Raw genomic sequence first — 16,820 nt, 5'->3', positions numbered from 1 at the left:
TTAACTTGAAAGCCTATAATGAAAGGAATCCATTACTTCCTGAGCAAGCTTATTCTACTCCAATTGTAGGAAGATTTTTCTTAGATCCCATCTAAATCTACCCCTCTACCCCATTTTTTCCTATATCTTCTTTTTGTGGCCAAGCAGAACAAGACTAAGTCTTTTTTCCCATGTCAGCCTTTCACATGCTTGAAGACAATTCTTATGTCTTCCTTAAGTCTCCAGGCTCAATATGTAGAGCTCCTTCAACTGATCCTTGTATAGCATGGTCTCCAGGCCTTCACTATTCTACTTTGCACTTTCTGGATGATCTCTTGCTTGTCAATGATACTCTCAAAAATCAGACCTGAACACAATATTGCAAACTGGAGCTAATCAGGGTAATACCATGGTCTTCTATGATCTGGACACTTAAATGTCTAAGTTTGCATTAATGATTCATCTTGAACTTTGCAATCCACTAAAACTCCTAAATCTTTTCATATAAACTGTTATATGTCAATACCACTTTGATATCGTACTTATTAGAATGATTTCTTTTCTAACAGAAATATAGGACTTTACACATTTACCCCTATTGAATTTCATCTCATTAGACTCGAACTATCATTTAAGCAAAGTGATATTGGTCCAAATAAAAACAATGACCCAATTCCTATTTTCTATGACTATCTCTGTTTTCAGCTCTTAAAAGAAGTGGTTTGGATCTTAGTGATTCTAACTAGAAACTATTGATCATCATAGTACCTGCCTTTATGTTACTCAGTGATCACTGGATAGCCTGATGGCTGACCTTTCCTCAAAGTAGGAATTTCCTGGAAACAAAATTATCTGACTTATTCCTCTACTACAGCTGGACTCTCCTTTCTCTGTGCCTGAGCTTAACTACATACTCCAGACAGGGTTTTCTTTTCTTCCTTGGGCATAACTCTTCCTTGCTTTTCAGGAAGTTGTCAAGGATAAGAAGAAAGCCTACTTGAGGGATGAAGCAGCCTGGTTGGAGCTCTTAGGTGGAGGAACTTTGTCTATAGTGCTGTAGTTGTTATGTACCATGGTGGTAACACAGTTGCCCACGGCTCCCTTGTTGCTCCTAACAAAAAAGAGAGAGAAACATATTACTTCTTACTGGACTATTGACTATTGTGCATCAGTCAACATCACAGACCAGGCTTTTTGTTTTGTTTTTTTGCAAGACAATGGGATAAAATGACTTGCCCGGTTCCACACAGCTAAGTATTAAGTGTCTGAGTCTGGATTTGAACTCAGGTTCTCCTGACTCCAGGGTCAGTGCTCTAACCATTGAGCAACCTAGCCATCTCAGGCCAGGACTTATTAACTCTTTTTGTACTATGGACCCCTATTCTCAGACTAAATGTGAAAAACAGACAAGATTACAAAGGAAACCAGTTATAATGTTCATGGACATCAGGTTTAGAACCCCTGCCACAGACCAAGTGTCCACTATGAACAAATTTTATACTAGGCATTATGGGAATAGAAGAGACTATGCAAAAAGAATTATCTTGTGCCTCTCTATGGTGATGTCCTAAGGGTCCAGGATCTGAGACAACCTCACAGAAAAGACTGCTTTTTGCTACTGCACTAATAACCATGATAGTATCAAGCACAGACTCACCTTATAAACAGAACTCTACTTTGTAGAAAATAGCATTATAGGGAGATTCCAGTGCAGTGGACTCTGCTCTACCCTTTAGGAATTTAGTCTAGTTGAAAAGCTAGAATATGGACATATAAAAGACTTTAAAAATAATTATCAAGTAATATATGAACAAGTGACTGTACCATAAATGATGTACCTCAATACTATCAAGATATCAAATAAGAGAGAGATAAAGTCTCCCAACAGAAGAACCATAAGATCTCAGAGGTGGAAAGATATGGTCTTTCACTTGTCTAACCCACTTGCTACAAGTAGGAAGTCTTTTTATAGCATCCATGAAAAAAAAGCACAAATGACAAGGACACCAAGCTTCCATTAGGAAGGGGATATTTAATCCTAAACATTTCTAATTATCATAAATTCTTTCTTATATTAGATCTAAGTCTGTCTCTAGAAAGTTTACTCAGTAACCATGGTTATATCCTCTGGAGCAACAGGAAATAAAGACAACATGCATTTGATGTGTGGTTTCTCAGGTAATGGACCCAAGTGACAGTGACTGCAGGCTCCTTAAAAAGCTACTGCTCAGGAGAAAAGCAAAATTTGGCCAACATTAAAAAATGAAAAAAGAACTCCCAAATAAGAAAAGGGGAATAAAGGAAATTATCAGAAACTATTTTGAATACTGAGATCTTAAATAAAATGGATACTTACAAAAATATAAACTGCCCACATAAGAAATAGAAAATTCAAATAACCTAATCTCAAAAAAAAGAAATTCAGAGAAAAGTACAAAGAAATTCCTAAAGAAAAAAGAAATTCAGGACTAGGCCAATTTATAAGGAAATTCAGAATACACTTTAATTCAATATTATATAAACTACTTGCAGAAATAGGGGAAAAAGTCAAATATGGCATCCTGATAACTAGAGAAACAAATCAGAGAAAGAAATTTATAAATTAGGGCAGGGCTGTCCAACCTTACTTTTAAAAGTTTTATTGAAACAATAGATAATATATTTTGATTTGCCATTTTAGGCAGAGCTCTGTGGTAGCTCAACTTCCTTTTCCACCTGCTGCATTTTAGACAGCCCTGAAGTAGGGGTTCTTAACCTGTAGTCTGTGGACTTTAAAATAAAACCAATTGTATAACCATATTTCAATATAATCGATTTCTTTGGTAATCTCTTCAACTTTGGTAAATCTCTTCAACTGACCAACTGATTTAACTACACAAGATAAAGAAGCAATTGAGCATAGTAGCAAAGTAAAAGATTCACTATTTAACAGAAAATGCTGGGAAAGGGAGCAGAGTGGTTGAGGAATAGGAAATAGTGCATTCCCCATAAAAACTCCTCCACACAGATCTAGCAATATACCAGACTGAATCCTCATGGGAAAAATCCAAGAGAAAGTCACAGTGAGTGGTTTTTCCAGCCCAATTTGGCAACAAAAAAACAGACAATGAAGTCTGGGGATGAGTTTGACCACAAGCCTACCATGAAGAGCACTCCAACCCTGAGACAGTTTGTGCACCAAGGAAAGAAGAGTCTCAGTCTCATACCAGAGGCTCATTTAAGGTACAGGAACAATTACCAACTTGAAACTTTTTCACTCACTCTCCATTTCTGGGTCACAGATTGGGTAATTGAGGAAAAAGCCTGCACTCAGGAGTGGTATTCTGGGGTATGGAACAGTTGCAGGCTATATACTTGTACAAGAGAAATGAGTTCAAAAGCAAACAGCAGCAATGTGGCTCAAGTAGAGCAGGTCTCAGTTCCAAATTCTAGCCTAATCTGAAGCCTACAGAAGAATAATCAGAGGATCTTAAACCAAATGGAAGCCTTCAGTTCTTTCACTGTGAATCTGCAGTTTCCCTGTTGTCAGATAGAGGCTAAGGTTAATGGCTGTCTACTGTTGCTCAGACCCCAAACACCCCAAGTTTTTGAAAATATAAAATCATTGCAATTAGAACCAGAAGGGAAACCATTAATAGGGGGATGGGTGACATTTTTGCAACAAATTTCTCTGGTAAAGGTCTGATATCCAAAATATAATTGATGCAAATATATAAAATGAAGAGATTTTCCATTCCTCAAGGGATAAGAACTGGCAGTTCCCCAAAGAAGGTAAAGTATCAACAACCATATGAAAGGATAGTCCAAATCACTAATAAAAAAAATACAAAACAAAAATTACCCCAAGGTTCCACTTCATATCCACTAGTTAGCAAAGATGACAAAAATAGAAATGGAGGTTGTTGGGGAGATCTTGTGGGATAAGAGATACACAAATGAACTACTAAAGTAAGAGAGCTGTGAACTGGTCTCACCACTTTGGAAATCAATTTTAAACTATGCCTTTTCTTGATAAGATATTCATTCAGCTAAAGTAATTAATATGAATATTTCAGTATGCTATACTGAAAGCAATAGATACTTAGTTTTTAAATTCTTTTATTTTTAGTTTTTTGCAAGGCAAATGGAGTTAAGTTGCTTGCCCAAGGCCACACAGCTAGGGAATTAAGTGTCTGAGGCTGGAGTTGAACTCAGGTATTCCTGACTCCAGGGCTGGTGCTCTATCCACTGCGCCACCTAGCTTCTCATTGTTTTTAAATTTTTAAACAAAAATATTTGCTTAAATTCTCATCAAATAAAACAAAATGCAATGCATGATACATTTCAGCAGGTAAAAATATTTTGATTTAGTAAAACTATGCCTTTGCTTTTGATTAGAAAATTGATTTTTATTAATTTTTCATACTTAACTAAAATGAAATGAATCCAATGAAATTTTGAGTTATGTTGAAGGTTATTCTAAATAACAACTGAAACTATATATATTTGTGGTTGTTGTTTGCTGTAACATCAAAGAGAACCATGACATCTGGAAGATGATGTCACAATTTGCAAGTGGATTTAAGTGAGGGAAGACAGTGCAAAATCACCAGCCTCACTCACTCCTCTGGAGTCATCTGGGTCCAGTAGCAAGATATAGATCAAGATGGATGGAGATCGAATGAAGTGGGAGACATTGTCCTTTTTAATTTAAGATCTTTCCAGGTCTCAGCTGGACTGGGTCAATGCCCATTCACCGATTAAGGCTTGGTAAAAATGAGGCAAAGAATGACTTTTTTAATCTAGTAAAAAAAAAATCAATCTGGGATAGGAAGACCTTCAGAGTTTCTGATGAAAACAGAAGTAACTACCATTTACATTCACTCTGAGTTACCAGGGCCCAAATAAGGACCAAGTAAGGCCTGGCCTAGGACCTATTATTGGCCAATCAGTGAGTCTGAGTGATTCCAGCTTAAGGATATGGTCCTTAAGAAAAAAATGTAACCCAGAGACCCCGAGATATTTTGTTGAGGTTTCAATGATCAAAATTTACATTCCTTTGGGCAGAATACTTGCAGTGAAGGGTATGATATTCTATATGCACAGAGGGAGAGAAGGGAGGAAGAAAAAAGTGAAGTCAGGAAGAGAGGGAAGGATCAAGAGGAGGAAGGGAGGAAAGAAGGAAGGAAGGGAACTGCACTGCCCAACTGAAACTGGTCAGTTGGGTCACCAGTGGGGAAGTTCCTACCCATCACAGGTTTTTATTTGACCTTCATTCTCGAAGAGGACCATGACATCAAGGTGAAAAATCACCAGTCTCGCTCTTTCCTCTGGAGTCATCTCACTATAAAAAACTTTTGAAGACAGACATCTTGTCTTTTTAGTCTTTCTTAATTCTAAAATTATTCAATTTTTCAATATGTTCCTCCATTTAATACAGTTCACAGATCTCTTAACAACTTGCCTGAATGTACCCTAGTTTATGAATGTTCTTTTTTAAACCACAATCAGATATAATGTGACTACTGCAGAGCCCATTGAAGATTCTTATTTTCTATACTCAGAATTAATCAGTACAGTAGTTCCAGGTAAACTGGAATAGTCTTACTCCCCAAAGCTTAGTAAAGTAGGAAGAATACCCTATGGAATCCTCTCCTACCTCATTTCCACCTCCTCACTTCCTTCAGGTTCCAGCTAAAATACTACCTGCTGTAAAAAGTGTTTACTGTTTCCCCATAATTATGGTGCCTCCCCTGTTGTTTTCTATTTATCTTCTCCATAGTTTGCTTGTACTTTGGCATTTGCTCACCATCTCCCCCATTATACTGAGAGCTCCTGGAGGGCAGGAGCATCTTTTACTTTTCTCTGTATTCCTAGTGTTTAGCACAGTATCAAGGCTGTGCTTAATAAACGTTTACTGAGTAACTGATTGAAGTTATTTCAAAAGTAAGTCCATGAGTCTATAAAAAATGTGTACCTTAGATTTGAGCCATAAAGGAAAGGCTGAAAGAGTAACAAAGAACTTTCTAGAGCCCCATCAAGTACTCAAGCTATGCTAGGGAGATGGCAAGCAATACCTACTCCCTGAACACAAAGCAACATATCCTTGATTCAATTGGTCTCCCTTGGATGAGAGAAAGTCATCTGTTCTCATGATTTGCTCCTACCTGTTGTTGGCTGTAAAGTTAGGTGCCAAGGATATTGTGCCTTCTTTTTTCCTCAGACCAACTGAGGAGTCAATTGTGTTGGAACTTCGAGCACTGGATGGGATGGGGAACACTCTGGGCTGGTCATCCTGTTATGGAACACAGAAGCAACCTAAGTAAGGAGATAGGATTTACATCACTAACCTCAATTCTGCCTCAACTATTTGTATAATACTTGGCACATCATTTCTTCTGGGATCAGGTTTCTCATCCACAAAATGGAGTAGGTTATAATTGACCCTCATGTGGTGAAAAGAGTAGCCAAACAAGGTGAAAAATTCCAATAATAAAGACTTGATAAAAACTATCTGAAGTGTATTTGTTTTCCCTTTTCTAGAGGCAGAGATACTACAAAGCAAATTACGGTCTTCCTCTTACCTCTCTAACAACAAGCCTTTTCAGGGAAGGAGAAGTAAGAACCAGATGGACCAACAATTCTATTTCATCTCTGACTCAAACTCCCAAGAATCCTCTTACCAGAATGTTCCATGTGGTTCTCTTCTCAGGTGAAGTTTTGCACAGACCTGCCAGTTTCTTTCTCCCCACAGTGCTGCTGTCAAAGAAGGTCAGGAAATCTGTGGGCTGGTCAGTGCTGGATTCAGAAAAGGAAGAAGGGAGAAAATGAACATACTTAGATTTCAAACACAAAATGAAAACTAATAAGCAGGAGCCAGTTGCTACCCTGAAACATAGCCCTTTGTACTCATAGTTTAAGGAGTTGTTTCTTAGCTTTGATGTAACAATCCAGGCCTGGCAAAAGGCCTTAACATATGACATCTACAGGATAATAATAGTAGTCTACACTCTTGACTCAGGATTTCAAGCTCAGCCCCAAACTTTGGCATAAAACTGGAGTTTCCCATGAAAATTTATTTTCTTTCTTTTTTTTTTTGTGGGTGGGAAGGTCAGGGAAAATAGTTCTAGGTCACTAAGAAAAAGAAAAAATAAATGAAGAAAAGAGGATTATTGGAACTTTCAAAAATTTTGCAAAAGGTAACAGAAATATAGCAGGGAACAGACAAGCACAGTCTCTTTGAAATTTACATGCTGGGGAGACCAAGATGGTGGTAGCAGAAAGAAGTACTTCAATACTTGATCCCACCAAAAAAAAAAAAGTACCAGATTCAATCCTGCCTGGGAGAATAGAAAATCAAAAAATCACAATGAGTTATTTTCCTAGCCCAGACTGGCATATGAAGCAAGACAATGAGGTCAATAGATGCTAGAAATGGGATCTAGCTGGGAGCACACTGCATGGAAACTCCTAGCTGAAGGATTGAACAAGAGCCTGTCCTTTCAAGAACAGAGTCCAAGATTCACATAAAGAAGTCTCACTTTGTTCAGGGAGCAGAAACTGTGTGTGTGTGTGTGTGTGTGTGTGTGTGTGTGTGTGTGTGTGTCTGTCTCCCCTCCCAATCCCACCTCAATGCAAAATCACAGATTCAATGTGGAACTGAAAAGGGGACCTGTGCTTAGGAGTGGTAATCTGAGGACTCTAAGACTATAAGCAACTAACCAAAAGAGCAGAGAGAGGGTTCTTAATTCTAGTTCGTAACCCAGTTTGAAGTCTATAGATGAATAATCAGAATGAGAATCCCAGACCAAAGGGAAGAATGCAGGTTTCCAGCTTCCAGTAGTTGAGTCCAACAGCAGTCTATGGTTGCTCAGACCCAAGTCCAGGTCAGATCAGACCTCACCCTGGATCAGATCACTAGGAAAATACTGAAAATATGTGGGTCCTCAATCTGACTGCTCCCTGAAATCCTGGAATAAAACAACTCTCAATTCCTCTAAGAAAGCTGGAGCAAGTTCAAGAAGCCACAAGCACTGTCCAGAAATTCCTTCTAGTTCTAATATAAAATCTGAAGTCAGGAAGTAGGTTGGTAGAATCAGCAATCAAAAAAAGAATTCCATCAAACAGTTATTAGGGTTACTTAAGACATAAACCTCAGAAAAGAGATTGACTCCAAAATATCTATAAGACATCAAAAAAAAGACAACTTCTAGAATTATTAGAAGAGATGAAATAAAATTTTAAAAGTTTAAAAAAATATTTTTACAATGAAATGAGAGCACTAGAGGAAAAAATAGAAAAGAAATAAGATCTATGGAAGAAAAAGTTGGAAAAGGAATTAACAACTTGGCACAAGAGGTAAAAAAGCTTACTTAAGCAACTGATTTCCTAAAAATTAGAATGGATCAAAGAAGATAATGATACCAAGAGACAATAAGAAATAATTAAAACACAGTCAAAAGTTGGAAAAAAAGAAAATAAGATTATCTTCTAGTAAAACAGATAATCTGGTAAAATATATTGAGGAAAGATAATTTGAGAATCAGTGAACTATCTGAAAGCTGTGACCAAAAAAAACCCCAACCCTTATACATCATTTTTAATGTAATTTTAATGCATTATTATCTGAAAAAGATGAATTTAATATTTTTTATTTTCTGCATTTTATTATGAGGTTTTATGATCTAATACATGGTCAATTTTTGTGTAGGTATCATGTATCACAGAAAAGAAGATATATTTCTATCTATCCCCATTCAATTTTTCCCAGAGGTCTATCATATCTAACTTTTCTAGAACTCTATTTGCCTTCTTGACTTCCTTTTTACTTACTTTATGGTTAAATTTATCTAATTCTGAGAGGGAGATTGAGGTCCCCCACTAAGATAGTTATGCTGTCTATGGTTTCCTTTAACTACTTTAGCTTCTCCTCTAAGAAAGTGGATGCCATACAGCTTGGTACATGTGTTTAAAATTTATATTACTTCAATGCCTATGGTATCTTTTTAAGAAGATGTAATTTTCTTCCTTATCCCTTTTAATTTGGTCTACTTTTGCTTTTTCTTTGTCTGAGATAAGGATTGCTACCCTTGATTTTTTTTTTTCACTTCAGTTGAAGTATAATATATTCTGCTTCAGGCCTTTACCTACATACAGTCTGTGTGTATCTTTCTGCTTTAAATGTGTTTCTTGTAAACAACATATTGTAGGATTCTGATTTTTAATCCACTTTGAGATCTACTTCCATTTTATGAGAGGGTTCATCTCATTCAAGTTCAACATTATGGTTCCTAACTCTGTCTTTCCCCTCTATCATATCTTCCCCATTTGTACTTTTCTCTCTCCTTTCCCTTATTCCTGTTCACCAGTGTTTTGCTGCCTCCCTCAATCTGCCCTCCCTTTTATCAACCCACTTCCCCCTTTTGTTCTCCCTTCTCCCTGATTGTTTATAGCTGTCCTGTACCCACTTCCTCTGTCAAAGTATAGTCCTTTCAAGTATCCTAATAAAAATATAATTTTTTTTGTTTTAGTTTCTGCAAGGTAAGTGGGGTTAAGTGGCTTGCCCAAGGCCACACAGCTAGGTAATTATTAAGTGTCTGAGGCCAGCTTTGAACTCAGGTACTCCTGACTCCAGGGCTGGTGCTCTATCCACTGTGCCACCTAGCTGCCCCCCAAAATATAATTTTTAAGAGCTATAAGCATACTTACATCACAATCAATTTATACTCACACCTTCTTTTCAAGTACTATCCCTCCAAGTATTCCAATATAATTACAATCCTCAAGACTTAAGTTTTAATCACATCATTGTCAATTTATACCCACACACTTCTAAGCATGCTCCTAAGAAAAATACAAGAGTTACAATACTGTAGACTTATGGAGGAAACTGAATGGGGACAGAAAGGAATATACCTTTTTCTCTGCAGTACATGGAACTTATAAAAAAAATTGACCATGTACCAAGGACATAAAAACCTAATGATCAACTGCAGAAAGGCAGAAATAGTGAATACATCTTTCTCAGATCACAATGCAATAAAAGTCATATGCAATACTGGGCCAAGGAGATATAGACCCAGAACAAATTAGAAACTGAATAACCTCATTTTAAAAAATGAGTGGACCAAAAAACAAATTATAGAAAGAATTAACCATTTTATCCTAGATAATGATAATAATGAAACAACATGCCAAAACCTATGGAATTCATTCAAAGTGACTCTGGGGATATATTATAGCTCTAAATGCTTACATGAATAAATTGGAGAAAGAGAAAATCAATGAACTAAACATGCAGCTAAAAAAATTACAGAAAGAACAAATCAAAAAATCCCCAATTAAATACTAAATTAGAAATTCTAAAAATTAAAGGAGATATTAATAAAAGCAAAAAACTATTGAATTAATAAAACCAAAAGTTGGTATTATGAAAAAACCAATAAAATTGATAAACCTCTGGTCAATTTGATTAAAAAAAAGAAAGAAGAAAACCAAATTGCTAGTATCATAAATGAAAAAGGTGAACTCACCACCAATGAGGAAATTAAAGTAATAATTCAAAATTACTTTGCCCAACTCTATGCCAATAAATTTGATAATCTAAGTGAAATGGATGAATATTTACAAAAATATAAGTTGCCCAGGTTAAATGAAGAAGAGATTAAATACCTAAACAACCCTATCTAAGAAAAAGAAATTCAACAAGCCATTGTTGAACTTCCTAAAAAAAAATCTCCAGGGCCTGATGGATTCACAAGTGAATTCTACCAAACATTTAAGGAATAACTGGTTCCAATTCTATATAAACTCTTTGGAAAAATAGGGAAAGATGGAACTCTGCCTAACTCTTTCTATGAAACCAAGATGGTTCTGTTACCTAAACCAGGAAGAGTTAAAACAGAGAAAGAAAATTATAGAGCTATTTCCCTGATGAATATAGATGCAAAAATCCTAAATAAAATCTTAGCAAAACAATTACAACAAGTCATCACTAGGATAATACATTATGATCAAGTAGGATTTATTGCAGGAATGCAGGGTTGGCTCAATATTAGGAAAACTGTTAGTATGCTCAATTATATCAACAACAAACCCATCAGAAATCATATCATATCAATAGATGCTGAAAAAGCTTTTGACAAAATACAGCATCCATTCCTATTAAAAACACTAGAGAGTGTAGGAATAAATGGACTGTTCCTTAAAATAATTAGCAGTATTTATCTGAAACCATCAAAAAGCATTATATTCAATGGGGAGAGGCTAGAGGCATTCCCAATAAGATCAGGGGGGAAACAAGGGTGTCCATTATCACCACTACTATTCAATATTGTATAAGAAATGTTAGCATCAGCAATTAGAGAAGAAAAAGAAATTGAAGGAATTAGAATTGGGAAGAAAGACAAAACTCTCACTCCGCCCCCCCCCCAGGTATTTATTTATTTATCATTTTTTAAAATTTTTATTAAAGATATTATTTGAGTTTTACAATTTTCCCCCAATCTTGCTTCCTTCCCCCCACCCCCGACCCCACATATAGCACTCCATCAGCCTTTACGTTGTTTCCATGTTGTTCCTTGATCCAAATTGGGTGTGATGAGAGAGAAATCATATCCTTAAAGAGAACAGAATTCTCAGAAGTAACCAGATCAAACAATAAGACATCTGGGTTCCCCCCCCCCCAAATTAAAGGGAATAGTCCTTGTACTTTGTTCAAATTCCACAGCTCCTTATCTGGATACAGATGGTACTCTCCTTTGCAGACAGCCAAAAATTGTTCCCAATTGTTGCGCTGATGGAATGAGCAAGTCCTTCAAGGTTGAACATCACTCCCATGTTGCTGTTAGGGTGTACAATGTTTTTCTGGTTCTGCTCATCTCACTCAGCATCAGCTCATGCAAATCCCTCCAGGTTTCCTTGAAATCCGGTCTCTCCTGGTTTCTAATAGAACAATAGTGTTCCATGACATACATACCACAGTTTGCTAAACCACTCCCCAATTGAAGGACATTTACTTGATTTCCAATTCTTTGCCACCACAAACAGGGCTGCTATAAATATTTTTGTACAAGTAATGTTTTTACCCTTTTTCTTCATCTCTTCAGGGTATAGACCCAGTAGTGGTATTGCTGGGTCAAAGGGTATGAACATTTTTGTTGCCCTTTGGACATAGTTCCAAATAGCTCTCCAGAAAGGTTGGATGAGTTCACAGCTCCACCAACAGTGTAATAGTGTCCCAGATTTCCCACATCCCTTCCAACAATGATCATTATCTTTCCTGGTCATACTGGCCAATCTGAGAGGTGTGAGGTGGTACCTCAGAGAAGCTTTAATTTGCATTTCTCTAATAATTAATGATTTAGAGCATTTTTTCATATGACTATGGATTGCTTTGATCTCATCTGTAAATTGCCTTTGCATATCCTTTGACCATTTGTCAATTGGGGAATGGCTTTTTGTTTTAAAAATATGACTCAGTTCTCTGTATGTTTTAGAAATGAGTCCTTTGTCAGAATCATTAGTTGTGAAGATTGTTTCCCAATTTACTACTTTTCTCTTGATCTTGATTGCATTGGTTTTATCTGTGCAAAAGCTTTTTAATTTAATGTAATGGAAATCATCTAATTGGTTTTTAGTGATGTTCTCCAACTCTTCCTTAGTCATAAACTGTTCCCCTTTCCATAGATCTGACAGGTAAACTAGTCCTTGATCTTCTAATTTGCTTATAGTATTGTTTTTTATGTCTATGTTCTGTAACCATTTGGATCTTATCTTGGTAAAGGGTGTGAGGTGTTGGTCTACTCTAAGTTTCTTCCATACTAACTTCCAATTATCCCAGCAGTTTTTATCAAAGAGGGAGCAAAACTCTCACTCGTTACAGATGACATGATAGTCTACCTAGAGAATCCCAAGAAATCATCTAAAAAACTACTGGAAACAACTAGCAATTTTAGCAAAGTTGCAGGTTATAAAATAAACCCTCATAAATCCTCAACTTTTCTTTATATGTCTAGCAAGATACAGCAGGAAGAGCTAGAAAGAGAAATCCCATTCAAAGTAACCTCAGACAATATAAAATACTTGGGAGTCTATTTGCCGAAACAGACTCAGAATCTTTTTGAAAACAATTATAAAACACTTCTCACACAATTTAAATCAGATCTAAATAACTGGGCAAATATCAACTGCTCATGGATAGGTAGAGCTAATATAATAAAAATGACAATTCTACCAAACCTAAACCATCTGTTTAGTGTCCTACCAATCAAAATTCCAAAAAATTACTTTAATGAGTTAGAAAAAATTGTAAGTAAATTCATATGGAGAAATAAAAAGTCAAGAATTGCCAGGAGCTTAATGAAAAAAAGTGTAAAAGAAGGTGGCTTAGCCCTACCTGATCTAAAATTATATTATAAAGCATCAATCATCAAAACTATTTGGTATTGGCTAAGAAATAGAGTGGTGGACCAGTGGAATAGACTAGGTGTAAAAGCAGGAGATGATTACAGTAATCTGCTGTTTGATAAACCCAAAGAGTCCAGCCATTGGGATAAAAACTCCCTCTTTGATAAAAACTGCTGGGATAATTGGAAGTTAGTATGGAAGAAACTTAGAGTAGACCAACACCTCACACCCTTTACCAAGATAAGATCCAAACGGTTACAGGACTTAGACATAAAAAAACAATACTATAAGCAAATTAGAAGATCAAGGACTAGTTTACCTGTCAGATCTATGGAAAGGGGAACAGTTTATGACTAAGGAAGAGTTGGAGAACATCACTAAAAACCAATTAGATGATTTCTATTACATTAAAAAGGTTTTGCACAGGTAAAACCAATGTAATCAAAATCAAAAGAAAAGTAGTAAATTGGGAAACCATCTTTACAACTAATGATTCTGACAAAGGACTCATTTCTAAAACATACAGAGAACTGAGTCATATTTTTAAAACAAAAAGCCATTCCCCAATTGACAAATGGTCAAAGGATATGCAAAGGCAATTTATAGATGAGGAGATCAAAGCAATCCATAGCCATATGAAAAAATGCTCTAAATCATTAATTATTAGAGAAATGCAAATTAAAGCTTCTCTGAGGTACCACCTCACACTGCTCAGATTGGCCAATATGACTAGGAAGGATAATGATCATTGTTGGAAGGGTTGTGGGAAATCTGGGACACTACTACACTGTTGGTGGAGCTGTGAACTCATCCAACCTTTCTGGAGAGCTATTTGGAACTATGCCCAAAGGGCAACAAAAATGTGCATAACCTTTGACCCAGCAATACCACTATTGGGCCTATACCCTGAAGAGATGATGAAAAAGGGTAAAAACATTACTTGCACAAAAATATTTATAGCAGCCTTGTTTGTGGTGGCAAAGAATTAGAAATCAAGTAAATGTCCTTCAAATGGGGAATGGCTTAGCCAACTGTGGTAGATGTATGTCATGGAACACTATTGTTCTATTAGAAACTAGGAGGGATGGGATTTCAGGGAAGCCAGGAGGGATTTGCATGAACTGATGCTGATGAGCAGAACCAGAAAAACATTGTACACCCTAACAGCAACATGGGAGTGATGTTCAACCTTGAAGGACTCGCTCATTCCATCAGTGCAACAATCAGGAACAATTTTTGGCTGTCTGCAAAGGGGAGTGCCATCTGTATCCAGATAAGGAGCTTTGGAGTTTGAACAAAGTTCAAGGACTATTCCCTTTAATTTAGGAAAAAAACCCAGCTATCTTATTGTCTGATCTTGTCACCTCTTAGACTTCTCTTCTCTTCTTTAAGGATATGATTTCTCTCTCATCACACCCAATTTGGATCAAGGTACAATATGGAAACAAAGTAAAGACTGACAGAGTGCTTTCTGGGGGGTGGGGTGGGGGGGAGGGAAGTAAGTTGGGGGGGAAATTGTAGAACTCAAATAATATCTTTAATAAAAATTAATAAAAAAAAAGAGTTACAATACTGTCTCTCTATGTAGGGATATATACAGTTTAGTCTTATTGACTAACATTTCCCCCCTTTTTGTTTACATTTTTAATGCATCACTTGAGCCTTGTATTTGAAGATCAAATTTTCTGTTCAGTTCTAGTCTTTTTATCAGATAAGTCTGAAAGTCTTCTATTTCACTGAAAATCCATCTTTTCCCCCTCTAAAGAACATGCTGAATTTTGCAAGGTAATTGATTCTTGGTTGTGATCCAAGCTCTTTTGCCCTCCATAATATTAAATTCCAGGTCCTTTGATCTTTTAATGTTGAAGTTGATAAATCCTGCATAATCCTGACTGTGACTCTTTCAAGGATTTTTTTCATCTTTTTGTTTTAGAATTATTAGGGCAGTTTCCCATGATAATTTCCTACAAGATATTGTCCAGGCTATTTTTCTGATTTCAGCTTTCGGGGAGACCAATAATTTGCAAATTATCTCTCCTGGATCTATTTTCCAGGTCAGTCATTTTGCTAAGAGGCACTTTACGTTTTCTTCTATTTTTTTCCAGTTTTTTGGTTTTGTTTACTAGGTATCTCATATGATCATTCATTTCCATTTGTTCAATTCTAGTTTTTAGGGCTTTATTTTCTTCAGTTACACTTTGTGTTTTCTTTTCCAATTGGTTAATTTTACTTTTAGAAGAAGAGTTGATTTCTTTTTCTATTTGGTCACATTTACTTTTTTTTTCAGGTTTTTATTTTTTGCAAGGCAAACAGGGTTAAGTGGCTTGCCCAAGGCCACATAGCTAGGTAATTATTAAGTGTCTGAGACTGGATTTGAACTCGGGTACTCCTGACTCCAGGGCAGGTGCTTTATCTACTATGCCACCTAGCCGCCCCCACATTTACTTTTAAAGTTACTGTTTTCTTCACTCAATTTTTCATAAAAAGACTCAATTTTTTTCTCCATTCTTCTTCTTCCTCTCTCCTTTGGCTTTTAAAATTCTTTTTGAGCTCTTTTAAGAGGTCTTTTTGGATTTAAGTCCAATTAAGACCTTTGAGATTTCACATGTAGACTTTTTTGGCACTGCTTTCCTCTTCTGAGATGGTATTTTTATCATTCCTATCAGAATAGTATCTGTCAATGGTTAGCATTTGGGGGTGAGGGGTTTTGCTCATTTTGATAGTTGTACTCTACTCCTATGGGATAGGGTATACAGTACCAAGTTTTTTTGCTGGGGGCCAGGGGTCTGGTCCCTGGCTTTCCACTCTAGTGTTTATGTTGCTCTCAGTTTGCTGCCTGTACCAGGATAACCCAATGCCACACTAGAATTCTCAGGGTCCAAACTTGTTCTCTGAGCTGGGGTTGGGACCCTCACTGTTGGCTGGAGCTGGGACCCGAGCTGTACTATGGCTGAGAGTCTCTCCCTGGTTTTCCAGCTCTCCTGCCTACACTTTTTCCCACATAAGACAGACCTTTTCCTCCATGATATCCTGCTGAAAAGTTGTTATTTTGTTGGTTCTGTTGCTTTAGTATCTCTTTAGAGGCTTCATTCAAACTTGTTTTGGGAAAAGCTCTGGGAGCTTCCAAACTTTATGCCACCATCTTGGTTCCACCCTAGAATTCCCCCTACATGTTGCATTTCAAGAAAACTTCCCAGATATCTTAGAATCAGAGAACAATCTAGAAATTTAAACAATCCACTAGTCACTTCCAGAAACAAATTATAAAATAAAAACTCCAAGATTATTACAAGCAATTCTGCAAACAGGCAAAAAGAAAAAGAATTCAATTGGAAAGGAACTATTGATAGCACACAAGAATTAGCAGCCACCACTATTAGAGGAATGGAGGACTTGAAATATCATGTTCAAGAAGGAAAAAAACGTATAGCCTTACAATCAAGAATAAATTATCG

The 16,820-nt window shown here is 36.5% G+C and overlaps 1 protein-coding gene across 2 annotated transcripts in view; it reads right to left on the bottom strand.

Moving 5' to 3' along the window:
• CEP131 (centrosomal protein 131) overlaps window positions 1-16,820 on the bottom strand; it is a 68,430-nt gene that overhangs the window by 38,410 nt on the left and 13,200 nt on the right. For both annotated transcript variants that reach the window (XM_074224933.1, XM_074224932.1), the window contains exons 4-6: window positions 6,642-6,756; window positions 6,126-6,253; window positions 977-1,090 (exon numbers count right to left, since the gene is read on the bottom strand). In XM_074224933.1, the coding sequence (XP_074081034.1) occupies window positions 977-1,090; window positions 6,126-6,253; window positions 6,642-6,756 (357 nt within the window). The remainder of the gene's footprint in view (window positions 1-976; window positions 1,091-6,125; window positions 6,254-6,641; window positions 6,757-16,820) is intronic.

Source organism: Macrotis lagotis, chromosome 2 (assembly GCF_037893015.1).
Source record: "Macrotis lagotis isolate mMagLag1 chromosome 2, bilby.v1.9.chrom.fasta, whole genome shotgun sequence".
In the NCBI taxonomy this organism is placed as follows: Eukaryota; Metazoa; Chordata; class Mammalia; order Peramelemorphia; family Peramelidae; genus Macrotis; species Macrotis lagotis.
Note: the sequence above shows the minus strand (reverse complement) of the source record. Positions and strands in the feature narration are given on the sequence as shown.